The 16,168-nt window shown below is 44.7% G+C and overlaps 1 protein-coding gene across 3 annotated transcripts in view; it reads left to right on the top strand.

The window, feature by feature from the left end:
- The window catches only part of SNTG2 (syntrophin gamma 2), a 442,273-nt gene that overhangs the window by 250,427 nt on the left and 175,678 nt on the right, over nucleotides 1-16,168 (top strand). For all 3 annotated transcript variants that reach the window (XM_060234602.1, XM_060234592.1, XM_060234610.1), the window contains 2 exons: nucleotides 177-264; nucleotides 7,681-7,772. In XM_060234602.1, coding sequence (XP_060090585.1) covers nucleotides 177-264; nucleotides 7,681-7,772 — 180 coding nt within the window. The remainder of the gene's footprint in view (nucleotides 1-176; nucleotides 265-7,680; nucleotides 7,773-16,168) is intronic.

Here is a 16,168-nt window from a genome sequence, read left to right as displayed (position 1 = left end):
CTTTTTTATTCTTGCGGTCTTACCCTCAAGACATTCTTCATTCCAGCGATAAACGTGAATATTGGATTCCTGACAAAGATACTGAGATTTTTTTTTTTTTTTTGATGTAGACTATTTTGCTCTCTGTGCCTGGTTCTTCTTTGGTATAAAGTAGCTGTTATTTGTCACACTGACAGGTGCATCTACTGCGAAATGCTGGCGATGAAGTTACCATCACCGTTCAGTACCTCAGGGAAGCTCCATCATTTCTAAAGCTCCCATTGGGTAAGGCAAAATTAATGGATCTTGGTACAATGTTTTCCTCTGGAAAATTTCTCATAACAGTTGCACACAAATATTATTTAATTCATTGAATGCTTTGGTTTGGGATAGATTATATACATTAATTCCAAAATTATTATTTGTTTATGCCTATCTTCTCCACATACCCCCATGGCTACATGCAAGGCAAGGAGAGGCTCAATGGTTCAGCATATGCTTTATATGCAGAAAGTCACAAGTTGGATTCCAGTTATCTCAAATTACACAGGATCTTTGGTGGCAGGGCTTGGACATATCATTTCCCTTGGGACCATTACCTTGACCTTGGAGACAGATTTCCAATCAGAATATTAAAATGTGCTAAGTGGGAAAGGGAGAGGCCATGGCTCAATGATGGAGCACCTACCTTGTGTGTAGATGATTTCAGGTAATGTGTTAGGGAAGACTCTTCTGTGCCTGAGACCCTGGAGAGTTACCACCAGTTTAAGTAAACAATATTGAGTGAGATGGCCCAGTGATATAATACAGTTGCATATATTTAAGCCTCTTCCTTGTGCTACTACCACACAGAGATGTTATGTGTGGAATAGAGAGCCATTTTGGTGTAGTGGTTAAAAGTGGCGGACACTAATCTGGAGAACTGGGTTGATTCCCCACTCCTCCATATGCAGCCAGCTGGGTGACCTTGGGTCAATCACAGTTCTCTGAGAACTCTCTAAGCCGCACCTACTTCATGGGGTGTGTGTTGTGAAGAGAGGAAAGCAAAGAGATTGTAAGCCGCTTGGAGACTCCGAGTGAAGGGTGGGGTATAAATCCGATCTCTTCTTCATCGTATGTATATATAAATCCCTAGCCCCATGGGTGAGATCACATAGGTCTTCAAGAATAAGAAAGACTAATGCGCTCAGTCACACCATGTGGTAGTACTAGGCACGCAAATACTACAGCAAGGTGGAACAGTACTATGGGGAAGCAGCTCCTAGTCAGTTGTGGGCAGACAGGTTAGGTCAGTGCTTGAATGTGCAGGTGTGTCATTTTGAAAGTAATAGAAGCTATCTGTACCTAGTTTGGCTCAGTGTAACAGTTTATTCAAAATTTTAACAAATGTGTACCATGAATCATAATCATTCAATTAAACTGGGGAAAGATTGTCATGTCAGCTATTTAAAATGTTTTGAAATTTGATTTGTGTGGGGAGTTTCTAAAGCTGGAATCTACTAATTAAATTTTACTGCAAGATGCAGGAAAGATGATGAAAACAGAGATGGAAAAGTATTGGAGGTTTTTGTAGGGGTGGGATGTTTTTGTGGGGGTAAAAATTTGTTGTGTAATGTGTGGGAACACATAAATCCCAGTGAAAAGTAGTGCACTGGGAGATATTTCATCATGTGTATTACCACAGATATTAGGCATGAGTGCAAAAATTTATATACATCCCTGGATCTATCACGGAGACTAAGATGTTCTCTTTCTGATCTTTATTTATTTACTTATTTTAAAAAAACTCTATCCCACTTCTCTTGTGTAGTTCATAAAAAATTAAAACAAGCAGACAAATTCTCATTTTGAATATCAAAATACAAAAGAAACAGACTGCTCTGTTTCAGTACAAGATGGTAACAATGCCTTTGGTCAAATATTATCTAAATAGTGCTTTTGTACCTGTTCTGGAAGGACAGGAAAAGGGACATTCCACATCTTCCAAAAAGTCAGTAGATGCAGCACTAGGCTGAAACCAGGAAAAATGTCCATTTGGCCATGAATCTCTTTGGGGGACCATTTGCCATTCATTTTCTCTCACACTCCTCTGCTTCAAAGAGCAGGGACAGCCATGGGCTCCATGGCTAAGCCAATCATAAACTGTATGATCCCCTTCTGTGATACGAGTCCCGTTTTCTCCGAATTGTATGGACAGGGAGAATTGATAGGTGCCCCATGAGATGTTGCTGTACAGGTTTCTGCCATCAGAGTACACTGATTGATAACTATCAGCTCCTCTGTTAAATAAATTAATTCAATAAACTGTTCAACGTAGGCACATGTAAGTATGAGTGCCTATGGGAGTAGCTTCGATTGTATATGTCTCTGTGCTAGTTTCTTTCTGTGCACTGATGCTGAAAGAAGGGAAGAGACAGGCAGTTGTATGCAGCTCTTGCACATTAAAGTGGTGTGCTTTAGCATGTACTAGCCCTGGATGAATGCTCCTCTGCTTCCTGTTGATTAGAGTGCTGAATTTTGTTTGAATATGCCAGACGTGCAAGATGATAAAATGAAGAAAATTGATTGAAGGATGAAAGTTTTACCATCTTATTAAAACTGTTTAACCGGCACTGTTGCTTAGAATGCTGAAGTTTTTGCCATTTCATTCTGTATGTTAGAAAACAAAATTACTGCACCAATGTAAATCAGAAATCACAAAACCTTGTGCTGTGCTAAGTGACAGAAAAGGAAGAAGAATGATGTTTATCATCAAAGTGTTCTAGTCAACAGAAACAACTTTCAAAGCTATTTGATCTGCTGTTTGCAATATGAATGAAATTGAGATGGAGTTTTTAAAAAGATGATTGTCAAACATGTTAAAGAAGCATTTTAAAGCTCCTTGAACTTAATGTATCGATAGTGGTTCCAAACGATTTTGTCTCTTCACTGCGTGTATAGTTGTGAGTTTGTGGGAGCAATCCTAAGTAAGTGTGCTAAGAAGTCCCCTTTTATTCAATAGAGTTTACTCCTAGGGAGTGTAAAAGAGAAACTGGTTCAGTTCCTCATCATTATTGCATGTTGGGGGGAGAATGTATGCTTTTCTCTTTGTTTATAAACATGGTAGGTACTGGGCAGTCTACATGGAGGTTCATATGAAAAGAGACTGGATTTGTATTATTTGTCCGCTATATTTGGGGGGGGGGGGCTACGAGTACTACTAAACATACACGTTCATGGTCATACAAATGGATTTCTTAGAAGATAGATACCCTGACCTGGATAGCATAGTCTGGCTCAATCTTGTTAGATTAGAGTTGCCGGCCTCTAGATGGGGCCTGTTGATCTCCCACTTTTACAACTGATCTCCAACAGGCAGAGATCAGCTCCCCTGGGGGAAATGGCTGCTTGGAAGGGTGGACCCTCCAAAATTCTATCCCATCCATACTGACATCAAATCGTGATGAATTTCCTGGAGGATATACATCACCTCATAGGATTTTTCCTGTCATACAATTTTCTATCTATCCCTTTGCATTAAAGTAGTATCTATCCTGTTCGTATTTACTTTGTAGTAAATACTACTGACTTCATTTAATTTATTCTGAGCATATAGGATTAAGTCATTACTCTGCAGTCTTTTTGTTCACATCTAGAGAAAATCTTGATTTTATGCAACAACATTGTTTGTATGTAAGTCATGGTGAAATGAAACAATATTTAAATTGTATTTGTGTGAAGTACATTTTTTAAAAATGCATGTCAGCTTGTCTGTGTTTAATATACTAATACTTATGAAAATGTATTTATCCACATTAATTTATTTGTGGAATGTAGATGGGGCAGCATAATCATTTCTACTCTAACAGACTGTAGGCATAAAAGAAAAATTAAAGTTGGGAATATGAGGAAATGGGAGAATTGTTAGTTCAGTTATTCAGCAAACATGTGATGCATACGCAAATTTAAAAGGAAGGTACAAAGGACATTTAGGATGATGATACATGCATTAATATTTTGTTTTTCATAATGTCTATTATGAGTTGCCTCTCAAACACCAAAATAGATCTGTAACATGCCTAAGAATATGCATATCTGAAGGAAGCAGCTTAACAAAAACGATAACGACAAATGTTTCATGCAGAGAATACATGTCATAAGGAATATGTGGGTCTGCTTCTCTAAAGACAGAGCTTTTTGTGTAGCAGGAACTCCTTTGCATATTAGGCCATCCCCCCACCCGATGTAGCCAATCCTCTTGGCGCTTACAGTAGGCTCTGTACTAAGGGCCCTGTAAGAACCTGGAGGATTGGCTACATCAAGGAGGTGTGGCCTAATATGCAAAGGAGTTTCTGCTACTAAAAGAAGCCCTGCCTAAAGATGTTCATGATATAAAATAGAATAGAGTCACAGAATTGGACTGTTGAACAGAGTTCCGCTGTTGAACAACTATTACTGTAAAAACATTTTTCCTAATATCCAGCCAGTACCTTCCCACCCTTAATTTAAACCATTATTGTGAGTTCTCTCCATTGCTGTCAACAGAAACAGCCCTAAGTGACAGCCCTTCAAATACTTAGAGATGTTAAACAATGTTACTGGATGTTACAGCAGTCAAGTAGGGTGATTTACATTGCAACAACATTTGCCACATGTAAAAAGCACAGAGATGCAATTAATTGCTGGAACAGAGTTCAGGCTATGAATTCCTTAACCAATCAAACCAGTTAAGTACAATCAATTCAACTTTTACAAAGCAAGCCGCTAAAACATATTATTCTGTTCTGTGGCTGCAGTCAGGCAGATCAGAACAGCTCATTCTGAAATAATTGTTTAATTGAGATATTTGGAAGCAATCCTTGGATTGGAGCTGGTGCACGGATTGCAAGAGGATTACACAGGATCACCAGTTGTCTGGGTTTTCCTCTCTTTCCAGCAGCCATTTATTGCCCAGGAAAAACTCCTGGAATAACAGGTCCTGTATGGAGCAATAGCTACACATATTAGAAGCCTGAAGTAATGGTGTGTGTGCTTGCAGTTGTGGCCTTCTTCCTCTTCTGTCAGTGGAGCTTCAACCCTACAAGAGGCGGGAGGGAACAGTTTGTCCCATTCTTCATTGTGTCCCTCCTCAACCTGGGTAGCTATTATTCCTTGTAGGTCCTATAACTCCAATAATAAACTTTCCCAGGGTTGAAAATAGAAAGATAGGCAATCCTGGGTGCTTTCTGCTGACAGATCACAGGATCCATTCCTGTATTTGGGTGTTTGGTTCATATATTCTAGTATCAGAAGCCACTGAAATATCCAAGAATCAACAGAGTCACATTATGTCATTCTGGCGTAGGTTCTCTAAAAGAGTGACTAAGGTACGCTTGATCCACAAAGTGAGTCAATATTCAGACTAAAAGGACTCTTGTTAGTCAGTAAAGGATCATTTGAAATCATTGTGGAGAATGTGATACGATATCTTTAAAATTGTACGTGCATTACAGATTCAGCAGGACATTTTGTGTAGAAAAAGCCCAGCAGGAATTCATTTGCATATCAGGCCACACACCCTGACATCACCAGAAGTGATGTCACCCATTCAATTGACACAGAACAATACAGTGCCATTAGCTGCATTTCATGGATGTGTGTTCTTGCATAGTCCAATGACAGACCCCCCTCCCCAAAACACGGCTGGAGAGAGAGAGCCAGGTGTGGTGGAATGGGCAGTGGCAGACGCAGCTTCTCCTGGGATGGGGCACTCATGAGTGGCTCCGCGTCTCTTGCTCTCTTCTCTTTGCAAGCCTGTCGGAGGCTGCAGGTGGTAGAGAGAATGGAGTGCATGGTCTAGGAGCACGTGGCTGCCTGGTGCCTTCCCTCTGCCAGAGAACTTTTTTTTTGAGCCAGAGCCCTGGCCAAGCCAGAAGGAACTGTGTTCATTTGTGTTCCTGCTCAAAAAAGCCCTGAGATTCAAGGTAGCTGAGGCAACATATTGATTATAGTCAGACACCAATCTGAGGTGGCTTTATGATGCTATAAGATAACTAACCAGCTGTAACATGAGATGAGTCTTTGGAGTCAATTCTTTAACTATTTGTTTACTATACACACAATCCAAATACTCCCCTCCCCAATCATATAATGACAGTAATCTGTCAAGAATATTAAAGGCATTCATTTCCTAACTATATATTAAAGGCATTCATTTTCTAACACCAAATATATGATGCTTTGTGGAATTTAAACATCAACATCAAGGATGTTCTTTAGTTGGAGCCTAGGACCGCTTGATCTCTATGATGATTATCTTCCGATATACGTGCTGGATTTATCCCCTTGTGTTGCCAAGATAACATAGTTGTAATTGTTTATTACTTTCTAGGCACACAGATCCAGTTAAGTTAGTCTGTTCTCAAGGGCATATGAAACCTTGGATGCCTATTCTGTCGATAGAGTTGTTGGCTTGTGGTTAAGATAGTTATATCCAACCATATTGTCACAATGTTTTGGTGGCTTAGTCCTGTAATCTGTTCTAAAATTTCAATTTGTACAAATGAGTTGGTCTTCAGAATAATAGAGATCATTACAGTCATACTTCGATTTTTTTAAAAACATTTTTTTTATCATACTTTGAATTTGATTGTGTTCCAGCAAGGTGATGGAAAGAGGAGTAACAAGTGAAGAGCCTTAAGGGTAAAATGTTCCAAATTGTCACATTTTCCTTCACATATGCTCTAGTTTCCCCATCACTTATGACAATTCAAGAAGTATGTTTATCTTGAGCTTTAAAGCCATTAATAGTTTACCTCTGTGAGACCAACCAAGAATATCATGGGGACATTGCTATCCATGTGCCAGTTTCAAACACCAAAAAGTGTGTAAACAGGCATTCTTGGATGTTTTTCCTCAGCTCCATTTAACATTGGCTTTATGCCTTCTGGAATAATTACCTGTTTTGACTAACTTGTAAAATGGGTGAGTATATGTATTTGAGCCTTCTGTTTTTGTTGTGTTTAGCTTTGTAACTAGTCTTAAACCCTTGGGGGGAAAAAAGACAGAAAATAAATACTTCTGATGCTACATATTTATCATGTATATCTGTTGATAATTTGAGGGAACACATGAATACAACTGCAAAAATGTTTAAAGTGATAAGGTAATAATACTTTATATTGTCATCCAGCTCATTTTTGCATATTATTAACATTTTTAAAAAGGTAAAAGGTAGTCCCCTGTGCAAGCACCAGTCATTTTCAACTCTGAGGTGATGTTGCTTTCACAGCATTTTCATGGCAGACTTTTTACGGGTTGGTTTGCCATTGCCTTCCCCAGTCATCTACACCCCCCCCCCACAGCAAGCTGGGTTCTCATTTTACCGACCTCGGAAGGGTGGAAGGCTGAGTCAACCTGGAGCCAGCTACCTGAACCAGCTTCCGCTGGGATTGAACTCACGACATGAGCAGAAGGCTCTGACTGCCGTACTGCAGCTTTACCACTCTGCGCCACAGGGCTCTACTATTAACATTAGACCAACTTTATTATACGATCAATTGACTCTATTCCTGCATACCTTTTTTGTTGTTGTTGTAAAGAAATATATGACTATGCAATTAAATGTATTTGGATGCTAACTTTTTCACATTTACTGCAATTTTTAAAATAAATCGTATTGTATATCTGTTGTCCCCTTAATATGGTACAGATATAAAACACTTTTTTAATGCCATATTTCAGGTTCTCCTGGACCATCCAGTGATCACAGCAGCGGTGCTTCCTCCCCTCTCTTTGACAGTGGTTTACATTTAAATGGAAACTCCACAAATACAGTGAGTGAGTTAATTTACTTAGCTGAATATGTGGTTTATCTGATGTGCTATGTAGAGAACAGGTATGTTCCACGTTAGTCTCTAAATATCAAGGATGATTACTGTAACATATGAAAAGGAGCTGAACATAAATTGATCAGGTCTGGGAGGACTAAGATATGTTGGCAACAGATCTAGATTTGCAGTGGTTAGAAGACAGCTTTTTATGCTGCTGAGCAGGTATTAAATTATTCTTTAATATGTTTATGAAATGGCTGGCAACAGAAAATTCCAAGATTTGAATTTATATGTTTCTTATTGTTTCTTATCAACAAGCAGATGACACTTAGTTCTATTTTCTGTTTTCACTTGAATTTAGGAAAATTGTTTGTGCCACTTTCTTGAAACTTCAGGTTTCTTATCTGTCACCAATGTTATTTAACATCTGTATGTACCTTTGTTTCCAGCTGGTCCGGGGGTTTGGGCAGATAACAGTCAGCTCTATCTGTTGATGGCTGGCTGGTTGAAATTTAATCCAATGAAGATGGAGGTCCTGTACCTAAAGGGGGGGGAGTTGAATTGGGAATTAAGTTGCCCACCTTGGATGGCACTTTAGTTGTGCCAGCCCAGAAGGTGAGAAACCTCGGGGTGGTCCTGGATGCCTTGCTTTCCATGGAGGCTCAAGTCAACACTGTTGCTAGGTCTGCCTTTTATCAGCTATGACAGATCAGGTAACTGGTCCCTTACCTTTCCACCTGGGACTTGGCTAGAGTGACCCATGCAATGGTCACTTCCAGACTTGATTACTCTAACTCCAGAAACTCCAGCTGGTGCAAAATGTGGCAGTGTTGTGAGAAAATGACCCCTCTTTTCCAATAGCATAGTCACAAACATGGTTGCCAGGGCGCCTGGAGAAGTGAGCTTGCACCCGTCTGGCCAGAGAGTGCGAGCAAAGCTATCCAGGAACTACATGGGACTCATGTGTACCAACAGTATAAGTGTATAAGTGTTCTAAACAGGCACAGAGTGCTTGCCAACACGCACGGACGTTTCCCCGCTACTGCGTGGAGTCCGCCATGGTGAGGAGGAGGCTGCGCCGCCACGGAGCTGTCCAGGCGATCGGTGTTGAAGCGCTAAGCATGGAAACCACTGTGTTTCGCTAACACCACTTGTAGCCATCTTCCTGCCTGGTTGGGCTTCATTCCTTCTTAGTGGGAACCTCACGTACACACATTGAGTCATTCCTAGCCCGCAAGCAACCCATCCGTTTTATGAATGGATTAATAGCTCGACTGTTGATCCTAATTGCTCAGTAATATCCTGAACAGCAGTTCTTACCCAGGAGATGATGAGAAAGAGGAAGGATCTCTCCTGCCACCTCCAAGCCCTTTGTCTACACCGGGGATACCTAGGTCCATATCTGATTCCCTATTGTCACATTCCCAGATAATCCCATCTCATCCCAATCACCCAGCCATTTCCATACTGATACCACTGGAGCCGCCCCAGGCCCTGTCGCAACTTGGAAGTTTCCAGGATGCCCAGGATGAAGGTGATGTTCATTGGTCGAAGCATACACCCAATCAGGTGTCGCCAAAGACTCACCATTGGTCCAGCCGATGTCCAGCCTTCGTGGTCATCAGCAGAACCTCCCGTCTCCCCTCCCAGTCACCTCCCATCCCCTCGGGATGTAGGTGACTCTTTATAACCTGTGGACTAGCTACCCACAGGTGTGCTTTCTATTCAGCAACCCCTAATTCCCGCTGTATAGATCCATCCCCGATTCCTGATCAGTTTCGGGTCCTCCCCCATTTCCTCATTTGTCGCCATAGGAGTCTTCCTTGGAGTCTGCGAGAGGTAGTATCACCCTGTATGTCTATCCTTATATGTACCCCTATCGATCTATCTATATTTCTTTAGACCTGTGTGAATGTGTGATTGTTTTGTATTTTTACCTTGTGTGAAAGAACTATTATTCTAAATAAATTATAATTGGTTTTTATTAAATTAGAGTCCAGTTTATTGAGCATCACTCTCTGAATGGTTGAGCCTGGTATACATTGATAAAAAGATTCCTATTAAAGCCAAGTGTCCATTAAACTAATTCCCCAACCTCGTTTTGAGGGCATTTTGGCTTACAGTGTGCCTGCTGACTGTGTTGCCTGTGCGGGCACACATTCATCTGGTGCTATGTCAATCACACTGCCTACCGACTGAGTACCGGATCTGCTTCAAGGTACTGGTATTGACCTTCAAAGCCTTGCATGGCCTGGGACCGACATCCTTGAGGGATCACGTGTCCCCATATGTGCATGGCCCAGAAAGCCTTGCACTCTGCCAATCAAGATCTGCTGGCCTGAGGGATGCCTGTTTAGCCTCAACCAGGATGAGGGCTTTCTCTGCCCTGGTCCTGGTCTGGTGGAACATGCTCCTGCATGAGATCAGGGCCCTGTGGGACCTTCTACTATTCCACAGGACCTGTAATTTGGAGCTGTTCCGCCAGGCCTTTAGCTGAGGTGCTGGTTATCCAATTAAAAAGTTGGCCTCCCTGCTGAAGACACCACTTTCATGCAGTCCAGATCAAACATACTTCAGAGTCCAGTGGCACGTGTTTTGGAGACTGTGCACGTAACAAATGGTGCAGTTGTCTTAAAATTCTTTTGTTTTAATGTATTTTAAATATGTATTATTGTGAAGCTGTATGACTTAATTATTTGTCTATAATGTGTCCTGAACCTGCTTGTGAGGAGGGTGAAATATGAATTTGAAAAACAACTAAATATAACACAAAATATTTTCTCTGATGGAAGGGAGTTCACAGAGTGGATATTCCTCACCTTTTCTCTCCTGCAGCAGACCAACATTCTGATTCTGGTTGATGACGGACATCCAGAATCAGCATGGGGTGGACATCAGGAGATATGTAATATAAGGGGAAGTGATGCCAGCCTCTAGGTGGGACCTAGAGATCCCCTGGAATTACAGGCTCATCTCCAGACTACAAAGATCAGTTTCCTGGAGAAAATGGATGCTTTGCAAGGTGGAGTCTATGACATTGTACCGCACTGAGGTCCCTGTCCTCCCCAGGCTCCATCCCCCAAATCTCCAGGAGTTTCCCAAACTGGGGCTGGCAACAAGGAAATTGGCAAAGGTTCCTCCTTCCATTCACAGAAATCTTCCATGGTACCTAGTCTAAGGAAAGTGAAGTTGAAACCAGAAAAAATGGTGGTTGGTGGTTAGGAATATTTCCTGATGGATAAAGACACATTAAAAAGGTAGTACCCTGTGCAAGCACCAGTCATTTCAACTCTGGGGTGACGTTGCTTTCACAACGTTTTCACAGCAGACTTTTTTTACAGGGTGATTTGCCATTGCCTTCCCCAGTCATTTACACTTTCCCCCCAGCAAGCTGGGTACTCATTTTACTGACCTCAGAAGGATGGAAGGCTGAGTCGACCTGGAGCCTGCTGTCAAGAGTCACTCCATTTTGTTTATTTCAGTTTGTTTCTCATGCCATATGTAAAGTACTGAGTGACGAGACGTGTTGAAGGCAACATACTTTATTGGTGAGTACATCACAAGGCAGGGAAACGCGGGCCGGGTCCCGATTATATACATACCCCGGAACAACCCTCTGTCTGGCCAGGTCCAATCCTGGCCAGTTAAACTTCCCGCCACAGATCTTGATTGGCAGAGCGTATTAGCGAGCTACATCCGGGGACCAGTGGGCTTCCACTGGTCACCGCTGTAGCATTCACTGTGTTGTAACATCACGACTGGACTGCAAGACATAACACTCCTCCCCCCCTAGTTCAAGACACAAAGTCTTTCAAGTAGGCTGGCGCCCTACGTTCCCTGGTCGACCACCTCGGGGTTATTTGGGGAGTTGGAGCGGCCGCCGTGGCTGGCAGGGCGGCTGGTTCCTCGTGTTGAGGTGACGCCGGAAGAGGACTGTCCGCCACTTGTTGCTCTTCCAGAATCCCCTCTCTGGGGGGGTCGCTCCCACCGCTGTGGTGCTCTTCTGCCCGCATAGTCGGTGCAGCTGGCATGGGCTGGGTAGCTTCCGGGGATGTTGCTGTCAGTTCTCCCCCACTCCCGCTCCCCTGCTTTCTGTCGGTTCCTCTGGCAAAGTGCGGCGGCGCAGCTAGTAGATATGCTCCTTAGGATCTGGCTCCCCTTCGATGAGACCTCGTAGGAGTGGGACCCGGTCACCCGCAACACCCGGGCGGCTAACCACTCTGGGCCGCTTGCAAAGTTCTTAGCGTACACCGGATCCCCTGGAAAGAACCCCCTAGTGGCTTCCCTAGTTTGGGGGGAACTGCAGAGGTCTGTGGCCCGGTCAGGATGCAACCGGTCTAGCCTCGTGATCAACTTCCTCCCCATTAGTAACTCGGCAGGGCTTAACCCGGTGATGGGGTTGGGGGTGATTCTGTTATCAAATAGGAAGGCTGCCAGGCGGTGGTCCCAATCTCCCTGTACAATGCGCCCCAGGGCCTCTTTAGTGGTGCGCACCATGCGCTCTGCTTGGCCATTGGTGGCTGGATGGAAGGGGGTGGACCGAATGTGCTGTATGAGGTATCTATTCGAGAACTCCCGGAACTCCCGGGAGGTGAAAGCAGTCCCATTGTCCATGACGAGGGTATCGGAAATCTCATGCATGCAAAAGACCCTACGCAAGGCTCTGACTGCCGATGTGGTGGAGGTTGAAGCTACAGGAATAACTTCCAACCACTTGGTGTATGCAACTACAAGAATAAAGAATATTTGGCCCTCTTATGGCCCCACAAAGTCTAGGTGTAACCAGGACCATGGCCTCCTATTGGACTCCCAGCGGTGGACAGGGGCACTGCGTGGATCAGGCTGGGACTCTTGGCAGGGTTTGCACCTTCGAACCCACCCTTCAATCTCTTCATCCATTCCTGGCCACCATACGTAGCTGTGTGCCAGGGCCTTCATCCGCACTATTCCTGGATGTATTTCATGTAGGGCTTCCAGCACTTATTTCCGCAATGTGGGGGGAACAACCACCCTGCTTCCCCAGAGAAGACACCCCTTGTGCATGGACAGTTCTCTGCGTGATGCGAATGCCCTGAATTCTGTGTCTTGTTTGCCTGCGGGCCATTCCCTTCCCACCCAGTCTAAAACACGGGTGAGGATGCGGTCTCTACCCGTGTCCTTAGCTACCTCGGCGGCATGGAGGGGCCTTTCCAATAGAGTCTCTATAAGCATCACATGGTGGGCTGGGTCTGGGTCTGTAGAGGGCAGCGGCAGGCGGCTGAGGGCGTCAGCGTGACCTATAGCTTTGCCCAGGCGGTGGACCAGGGCATATGTGTATGAATTGAGGAACTGATTCCACTGCAGGATGCGCTGTGACAGAATTTGCGGTGTCTGGCAGTCTGGGGCGAGGAGGCCCAGTAGCGGCTTATGATCCGTGGTGATCATGAAACGCCTACCGTAGAGGTAGTCGTTGAGTTTATGCACAACCGCCACTATTGCCAAGGCCTCCTTGTCTATCTGGGCGTAATTGTGCTCGGCGGGGGTCAGGGTCCTCGAATAATAGGCCACGGGAACCTCCCTCCCGTCCGGGAGTTGGTGACCCAGGATGGTGCCCACCCCGTACGGGGAAGCCTCGCAAGCCAGAATCACTGGTAAGGATTCGTCAAAATGGTGGAGCACCTAATTGGAAACTAGTAGGTCCTTGACTGCCTGAAAAGCGGCGGCCTGCTTCTTTCCCCAGACCCATGGGCCGTTTTTATCTAGGAGCCTATGAAGGGGTTCTGCGATGGCCGCTTTGTGGGGCAAAAATGAATGATAGAAATTTAATAATCCCAAGAAACTGTGTAACTCCGTCTTGCACGTGGGGGCTGGATCGTGGACAATAGCCCTGGTCTTGTCGGCCGTCGGGTGGATGCCTGTGGCATCTACTGCAAACCCCAAGAACTCTACCCTCAACACCCCGAGGGAACACTTCTCTCGCTTTACTTTAAGTCGCGCCACCTGGAAATGGTGGAGTACCTCACGCAGACGGCTGCTGAACTCCTCAGCGTCCGGGACGGCGATCAAAACGTCGTCGAAAAACGGCTGCACCCAGGGGATCCCTTTGACAAGAGAATCCATTATGCTCTGAAAAATCCCGGGAGCCACACTAACCCCAAATTGCAACCACCGCACCCGAAAAGCTCCCCTGTGAGTCACAATGGTCTGGGCTTCAGCTGTCTCAGCATCCACCGGGAGTTGCTGGTACGCCTGGGCCAAGTCCAGTTTCCCAAAAACCTTAGAGCCCGCTAGTGTTGCCAGCACGTGGCTGACCACTGGAATGGGGTATGGATTGTCCTGAAGTGCCTTATTTATTGTGCACTTATGGTCTGCACAGATGCACACATCTCCATTAGGCTTCAATGGAGTGACTATGGGTGTTTCCCAGGCAGCGTAGGAAACTGGTTCTAGCACTCCCTGGGCCGTGAGGCGGTCTAGCTCCGCTTCTATTTTTGACTTAAGAGTGAACGGAACTCACCTGGCCTTCAGCCTTATCAGTCTCACGTGGGGATCGAGGGGTAAGGTGATGGGAGGCCCTTTGTAGCACCCCAGGGACCCATCAAACGCTTCCGGGAATTCCCAGCACACATGCTTGAAATTTTGCATTTGCAGCTGCTGTACCCCCACTATCTAAATACCAAGCAGTCGAAACCAGGCCAGCCCCAGTAATGTGGTGAGCTGACGTTTGACCACGAGTATGTCCAGTTTGCCCCTAAAGTTCTTAAACTCTACCCTTACAGTGGCCCAACCCAAAATCTGTACGGGGTTTTTTGGAAGTCCCGCAGTACGAAATCAGCCGGTGGCAGCCTGGGCCAGCCACGGGAGCAAAGTTTTCTTAGAGACTCCTCTGAAATTATGGAGATGGAGGAGCCCGAGTCCAGCTCCATTAGGCATGGAGCGCCCTCAATTCGGACCGACACCCTGACCTTATCGGGGGTGTTGAGGGGCAAGTTCATTACCTGCAGGCTAGCTGATGCGGTCGAGTAGTCATCGGTCGAATTATGTTTGGTGGACTGGCGTCTGCGGGTGGCCTTGGCCCGGCAAACCCGCACTATGTGGCCCACTCTTCCACAGTTCCTGCAGTCTACGTTGCGATAGGGGCAGTCCTGTCGCTCGTGTGGATCCCCACAGCTGGCGCACTTGGTGTTGGCTGGTCTCTCAGTCGCTTGTGGCCGATTGGTCGCTCTCGGCCCCATTCCTGGTTGGCGATTGCGCTGGTATGCCTCCTCCTCCTCGGGGTTGCCCGGCGCCATCTCCTCTTGGTGGACGGCTTCTGCCCATGGGTTGTGGAAAGCTTTGATGGCTCTCTCGAACACGGTGGCTTCATTGAAGGCAAGTTGAAGGGTGAGCTGCTCCTTCGCAAAGAGCTTTTGCTTCAGTCTTTCATCTCAGAGGCCCCAGACAAATCGATCCCTTAGGGCTTCATCCAGCTTGTCGAAGCTGCAGTTCCCCGCAAGTTGGTGGAGGGCGGCCAGGTAGACTGTGGCCATCTCTTCCGCCCCTTGATCCCTCTTGTGGAAGAGAAAAAAAGACACAGTATTATGTATTTATTTTATATGCTCCTGATGCACTTTTCTCCCTAGTGGGGCCCCAAAGAAGCTTCCAACATTATTCTCCCCTTCTTCATTTTATCCTCACAACAACCCTGTGATGTAGGTGATGTTGAAAGAGGTTGGATGTTCCAGTGTCACTCAGTGAGTTTCCATGGCAGCGTGGGGATTCAAACAGGTTGATGGAATTTTCTTATTCTGGACCTTGCTTTGCCATTAGGTTTCCTCCGAGGTTACAGGACTTCCTCATTACTCTTAGCCATGATGATGATTGATGATGATGATACTGATAATGATGCAAGAATTAATGCTTCAGCTTTTGTCAGAAACTCTGGGAAAAGGATCATTCCATGTTTCAAACAAAGATTAAGATTCTACTCCAGTTTTGTAAAAAAAAAAAAACTGGTTCAAGTTCAGTTGACTTAAATGCTAGATAAATGTTTTTGCTACCTCTGAACATGGAGATCCTTGAGCATTTGTCAAGTGATACTTCACAGCTGATTGGCTACGTTCAGATTGATGGCTTACAAGTTTTGAGGACCTTTACTTAAGAATCTGTATGTTTGTAACAACTTGCTTCATTCATCAGATGATGGAGGAGGGTTTTAATGAACTGCCTTTCTTGAAAACATCTTCATTTTTAGTGACTGCACATTATGGTTAGAGTGATATGTGTCTGCCAAAGTGAAAGAGAAGAGAGAGATTCAGGACATAAGAAATCTGTAATAAATCAGGGAAAAGATCAAAAGGCAAGATTTCCAAATGTCTGAGAAAGAAAGTAGCTCCAGGCTTCTAAGGTGGCTTGTTGAAAGCAAAAGCATGAGGAAGCAT

This window comes from Heteronotia binoei, chromosome 1 (genome assembly GCF_032191835.1).
Source record: "Heteronotia binoei isolate CCM8104 ecotype False Entrance Well chromosome 1, APGP_CSIRO_Hbin_v1, whole genome shotgun sequence".
In the NCBI taxonomy this organism is placed as follows: domain Eukaryota; kingdom Metazoa; phylum Chordata; class Lepidosauria; order Squamata; family Gekkonidae; genus Heteronotia; species Heteronotia binoei.
Note: the sequence above shows the minus strand (reverse complement) of the source record. Positions and strands in the feature narration are given on the sequence as shown.